Source organism: Chlorocebus sabaeus, chromosome 12, assembly GCF_047675955.1.
Source record: "Chlorocebus sabaeus isolate Y175 chromosome 12, mChlSab1.0.hap1, whole genome shotgun sequence".
In the NCBI taxonomy this organism is placed as follows: domain Eukaryota; kingdom Metazoa; phylum Chordata; class Mammalia; order Primates; family Cercopithecidae; genus Chlorocebus; species Chlorocebus sabaeus.
In genome coordinates this window covers 49912236-49918235 of record NC_132915.1, presented here as the reverse complement: position 1 = coordinate 49918235, position 6000 = coordinate 49912236, and the positions used below count along the sequence as shown (strand labels likewise).

The 6000-nt window shown below is 47.4% G+C and overlaps 1 protein-coding gene across 2 annotated transcripts in view; it reads left to right on the top strand.

Moving 5' to 3' along the window:
• Positions 1–283: 283 nt before the first annotated feature.
• MLLT3 (MLLT3 super elongation complex subunit) overlaps positions 284–6000 on the top strand; it is a 289812-nt gene continuing 284095 nt past the window's right edge. The window contains exons 1-2 of one of the 2 annotated variants that reach the window (XM_073021651.1): positions 284–446; positions 1867–2047. In XM_073021651.1, coding sequence (XP_072877752.1) covers positions 435–446; positions 1867–2047 — 193 coding nt within the window. In that variant the 5' untranslated portion in view covers positions 284–434. Of the gene's footprint in view, positions 447–822; positions 925–1866; positions 2048–6000 lie in introns of those variants that run through there. The other variant, XM_073021652.1, reaches the window with a different exon arrangement.

Sequence of the window (6000 nt, the reverse complement as noted above, 5' to 3'; positions counted from 1 at the left end):
GCTTTCCAGTGTGGCGCTGCGGGCCGCCGGGGTTTCGGGAGGTGGCAGGTGATTGGCTCTTTCGAGCTCCCCCTGGCTCGCTCGCTCGGCCTCCCCGCGCGCTCCGCCCCGCCCGCAAGCCCTCCCTCCGCCCCGCGAGGCTCGGAGCCCGGGTGTCAGGCGCCACGGCGCATGCTCCGGAATCATCTTCTTTACCCTGGAGCTGCTGCTGCTGCTGCTGCTTTTGCTTTTGGGGCTGAGTTTAATAAGCGAGCTAGCGAGCGAGCGAGCGAGCAAGCGAGCGCGGGGGGAAAAAGGCAGAGAATGTCCGCCATCTACCCTCCGTTCCTGGGCGCGCTCTCATTCATAGCAGCCTCTTCATGAATTACAGCTGAGGGGGGGCGGAGGAGGGGGGGTACCACACAACACCCCAGCAAACCTCCGGGCCCCCAGGCATGGCTAGCTCGGTAAGTACGCGCAAAAATAATAATAAAAGACCTCCCCCACTTTCCTTCCTCGCCCTGCGCCGCCGCAGCCCAGACAGCGCCAGCGCTCCGCGGTTCCAATTAGAGAAAGGTTGGTACGGCTTGCAGGGAGCTGCCGCCTCTCCCTCAGCCTCCGCTCCCCTCCTCCCCCACCCCCCCGGCGCGCGCGCACACACAGACACACACACACAGACACACACACACTCACACACGCTCACACTCGCCCCTCCACCCCCCGCGCCTCCCTCCCTCCTCGCCTCTTTGCAATCACAAGAAGCGCACTCACACACTCCCTCTCGCTCACACGCGCGCACTCACACACACACTCACGGTGGAAGGAGGCGAATAATAACTCAGCCATATTTCAGTCGCCGCTGCCGGGAGCTGCGGGCACAGTCCGGGGACGCGGCGAGCAGCCTCGGCGGCCGCACCTCCGCAAAGCGCCGCGGCCGCTACGATGGTGCGTTCTCCGCGGCGCGCGTGTGTGAGCCGGAGTGTGCGGGGCTGACAGCGGCGGGGCCGCACGCAACTTTGCCCCAGCGCCGGGGGGTGCTGAGCGCGAGCCGAGGCTCGGCGACTGTCCGCCCGCCGCCCTGCCTTTCTGAATTTCATTTTTGAGGGGGAGGTGGGAGATACTTTGGAGCCACTTTGGCTCTTGAAAGTGTGTTGCGGGGGCTCGGTTCGACTGGCCTCGCCGATCGCCTGGGGCTTTTAGTTGGGGGGTGCGGGGTGCTTTAAGTTATGGATGCCTTGGTGTGTTTTCCTGCGGGCGTGTGTGTGTGTGTTTCCATGTGTGTGACGATGTCTCATTTTTGTTGTGCACGAACCCCGTGGCAAGAGCACGGGAGTTTGTGCCCATCAGCAGAGGCTGCCTGTAGTTTCCATTCCGCCTGGCACAGCGCTCCACACGCACGCACACACACACGTACACAAAGACTTCCTCGGCGTGTGCCTGTCGCCGCGGTACTTTCGGGGAGGGGGCTCGCCAGGAACCCTTCGGTCCCTCTGGGTCCCAGCCACCTACCCTTCCACGCCGGAAAACCGCCCCGGCATTGCCTTCTGATTTGTTTCCGATGCATTTGTTATCGTGCTTGTCGTGGCTGAGTGTGTTCTCCCTCTTTCCCCGACCCTCTTCCCGACTGGGGATAACATTCCGTTACAATCCTGTCCGATGTGGATGCGGGGCCCGGGGCGCCTGGGGCCGAGCCGGGCCGGCCAGGCGGGTATATTTGGGGGTGTGGGATGTGCGCGCCCACGCGCGTGAAACGTGGATGTAGAGGGCACCGCCGTTTCCTTTTATGTGCGTTTCAAGAAGGAGGAAAAAAAATGTCAGGCGCAACGTTCACTGCCGAAACGTCGCCTTCCTGTTGTTCACGGCTGTCTCTCCTCCCCCTGCCCGCAGTGTGCCGTGCAGGTGAAGCTGGAGCTGGGGCACCGCGCCCAGGTGAGGAAAAAACCCACCGTGGAGGGCTTCACCCACGACTGGATGGTGTTCGTACGCGGCCCGGAGCACAGTAACATACAGCACTTTGTGGAGAAAGTCGTCTTCCACTTGCACGAAAGCTTTCCTAGGCCAAAAAGAGGTAGGGCTCGAATACAAAAGGGTCTTGATAAAAAAATGTCTTTGCTTGGCGAGGAAACAATCGCTTGGCCCGGGCGGTCCCGCTGCCCCGCTCCCCGCCCCCCGCGCCGCGCTCGCCGGCGTAGCCTCGGGATCCGGGTGCGCGGCGCCGCGCGGGCCAGGTCCCGGCTCCCGCCTGCCCGCGCGCGCGCGACTTCGGCTTGGTGAAAGTCACCGCAGAGAAAGGACCGTCAGGTGTCGAGTGTTTATTCATCCCAAGCCAGCCCTCACCAGTCCTCTGGGGTTAGCTGCGGGTTCTGTGGGGAAGGTGCAATTAGTTGTTGAGTTTGGAGATGTGGGGAATGGGGCTGGAGGGAATAAACACTTTGCGTGTGTGTGTGTGTGTGTGTGTGTGTGTGTGTCCTAGAGAAATTAAGATTTACCTGTGTTATTAGCAAAGAATGTATTGGATGTAGTTATTGTTCGGTCTTGGCAAGTCAGCTCTCTTTAGGGTCTTCTGTGCTTTCCTGTGTATGAGGCACCAGGTACCAGTTGCCATAGACTTTTCTTTTTGTGGCTTAGCCACCGCCACACCCCACTCCAGTCTGGATTTTATGTTTACTTGGGGGACTTACTCGTTCCTCCCTCCCACCCCCGCGTGGCACTTGACTGCTGCTTTGATTCTGAGCAACGTTACAAAGTGTCTGCCGGATGTGATCTGCAGGGAGACGGTTCTTGCAAGGTTCTTGCAAAGGTCGAAGCTAAGTTTAAGAGGAACATTGTGGAGGAAGCCTTTTGCTTTAGTCCCTCCCCACCTTGGTTCTTAGCCTTGGAGTCTAGTTTGCATAATCCTAGTGGGCCTCTGCGGTCCCAAACATTTTCCATAATGGGCAGGACAGTTTTGGAAAAAAGAAACGGAGTGTCATTTTGAAGAAAATTTAAAGAGGGTTTGAGAAATACCGATTTCTTTTCCCTTCAACCTCTGGAAAGCTAATGTGTGGTTGTTTTAGTTGGATTAGTGAAGGTAACAGTACAAATACAATAAGGTGCTTTGTTTGTGAGCAGGTTTATTTATCTAAGTCGACACAATGGTTAGTAGTTATCTTCCATTTGATCCGTAATCTTTATTGGCATCTAGAACTCCTGCCGTTTCTTAGAGTAACATCATAATAAATCCATTCCGCTTAGAGCTATGTGGAAATTATTGAACATTCTGGGGGCTGAATAAAGAAAGGAGAAATGCCGTGTGCCTTAGAGGTGGCAGGGGTTTGTATTGGTGCTTATTTTTGTTTCCAGAGCTCATGTAATGGGAAGTAGGATTGTGTTTTTTGCCTTTAGTGGTTTGGTTTATATCTCCTCCTGAAAACTTGAACAGTTGAATTTGATGGTCTTTGTTGGATGGTTAATAAACCAATCTAGTTTCTTATGGAGGGCTAGAAATATGCATGGCCTATAGGAAATAACATTTGAAATTTGTTAGCATTTTCTGTTAAAATATAGTCAGAGATTATTGTATTTCATATTTCCTCCAAACTGGTAAGGATGAGCGATGTCAAGTTTCTGTCACTGATGCGATTGATGTGATGCTTCTTGGAATCTCTCGCTCCGTTTCCATGTGTCTGTAGAGCAGAGGAGTTTAAACAAAAGAAACCACCTTCTAATATCCTTGGTACACATTATTACTACTACTTGGCTACAGTTTGCTTCAAGGTGAAATAAGCTTTTAAAAAGCAACATTTATTAGGAAAATTAACTCAGTTGGCAGAAGATGTAGCTCTTAAGGTAACTTTGTTTAGGCACCTTGACAATCAACAAATTGACATTATAAAATTAAAGATGATCAACCTCTATTTTACCATTGTTTTTCTGCTTCAGTGGATGTGTGTACTGACGTTACTTTTATTTCCTATACTTAACGATTTTCTGTCTAGCCTGAGGGAACATGAGGGTGCTGCTCACATAGGCCACACCTGGGAGTTGTTGCTAGGCGTGGTAAGCTGCTTGATAGCAGTGATGCCTTCTCAGAGGTCTCTGGTGAGAGATGTCTGCTTGTCAGTTGGACTCCTCAATTTTTATACTCAACTGTGGAGGTTCTCTATGCAGTCCATAAGCCATTGTTTTAAAATGTTTATTTTTGGATTTTTATTTGTATGCGTGCTTCCCATGATGTGACAAGTCCTGGGAAAAGTGCCAGCTTACATCGCCCAGGAGAGACCTTGTCATACTGTAATTACACATGATTCAGATTGCAAGAGAAGGTTTCTCTGTTCATTGGGAATAGTTAGTTGTAAGTTCAAGCAACACCAAACATGCCACTTAATCCTGGGACTTATTTTTTGGCTTATAAAGTCTTTCAAAATGATAAGAATAAATATTTAATAAGAACGCCAAGAATTTCTATGTCTACTTCCAGTACCTTTTAGGGTGCTATGTTAGCTATATTGTAGATCTGTAAGTGATAGAGTAAAATTCTACCACCTGGAAATTGGCGAAACTGCAAATATGAATTTGTGAGAAATCCGAGTTATAAGATCTTTAAAAGAAATGCTCATATTCTATAATAAATAAGCTGTGTTGGCTCTAGTGACAATCTGAATCACTTTCACTGTATACAGTAGCTGCTAAACAGAGATGAGCCTTAGGACTGAGGATGAACTGCTCAACCACAAAGATGAATGAGTCCTTAGTTTTGTAGATCTTTGGTTTGGAAAAGTGAATTGATTTTCAGGTTGATTTCCTTTACTTCACAGTAATATTAGAACTTGTAGGAGAAGAAATGATAGTATTTTTAACTTGTGGCCTAATGAGAATTATGTATACCATTTCAGAATTGAGCTAATTGGATTTGAATTAATGAGGTTTTACTCTGTGATAAATATGTGTGGGAGACCTTCAGTTTAAAACTACTGGCACTAAATCTTAGAAAAGAGATTTTGATGAAATGGTGAAGCCTGGAATGTCTATTAGCCATGACAAAACAGGTAGGCCAGAGTATGATGCATTTTTAAACTATCTACCTGCATAAAAAGACAATCTTATTTGTTAGTACCAAAGATTTGTACTAGTCTGATATGACTGAAATTAGTAGTCACATTTGAAACATTTCTTTTAAAATATTAATGTTTTTGTTTTTAGTATGATGTGAATTTGAACTTACTTTCCAATTACAGCCATCCTTACTATTGCAATTTGTTTCACAGACATTTATGATATGAAATCTATTGCTTATTATCTTATGGAAGATAATTTGGCCACTGGTATGATTTGATAGCTTTTTATTTGTAGCCTTAGTCCTTTAAGTGGGCAGATAAAGCGTAATAAATCCACTCTAACAATTTTCCTGTAAGTGTTAGAGCCCAGCTTTACTGCATAGTTTGATTTGTGTTAAATGGTCTTCTGAAATAATTTGGATAAGTTTTTATCAAGGTAACTAATATTTGAGGGCTTACTAGCTAAGAAGTTGTGTGCATCTGGTATATTTTCTCTTCTGAGTCATTTAAAAGATATAAGGAAGAAAAATGAAGATGGGTGACTATTGTGATACATTCAGTGAGTGTTATTTGTGCAGGGTCAGTATGAAATTTAGATGACCAGGGAGTACAGTTTTACTACTGTGCATTTTGAAGCACATAAAGTATAATTTTCCAAGGCACTTAAAAGCTGAATTGTTGGAGGAAATCTCATATTCTGTGGGCGAGACTGTAAATTGGGCAGGGGTATTCTGGAGAACATTGGCAAGGTCTATTAAGATTTTTAATGTTTATACTGTTTAGCCTAGCAAATTTACTTCTAGGAATTTTCTGACAAATATGTTCTCACAAGTACACAAAGATACAGCATGTTTCTTGTGACTGTTTTTTAACAGTCAAAATTTGGAAGCAAGCCATATAGGGGCCCTCAACTAGATACAATTAAATGATGATAATCTGTAAAAAAAGGTATATCTATTTGTAGATGCAGGAAGATCTTCAAGAA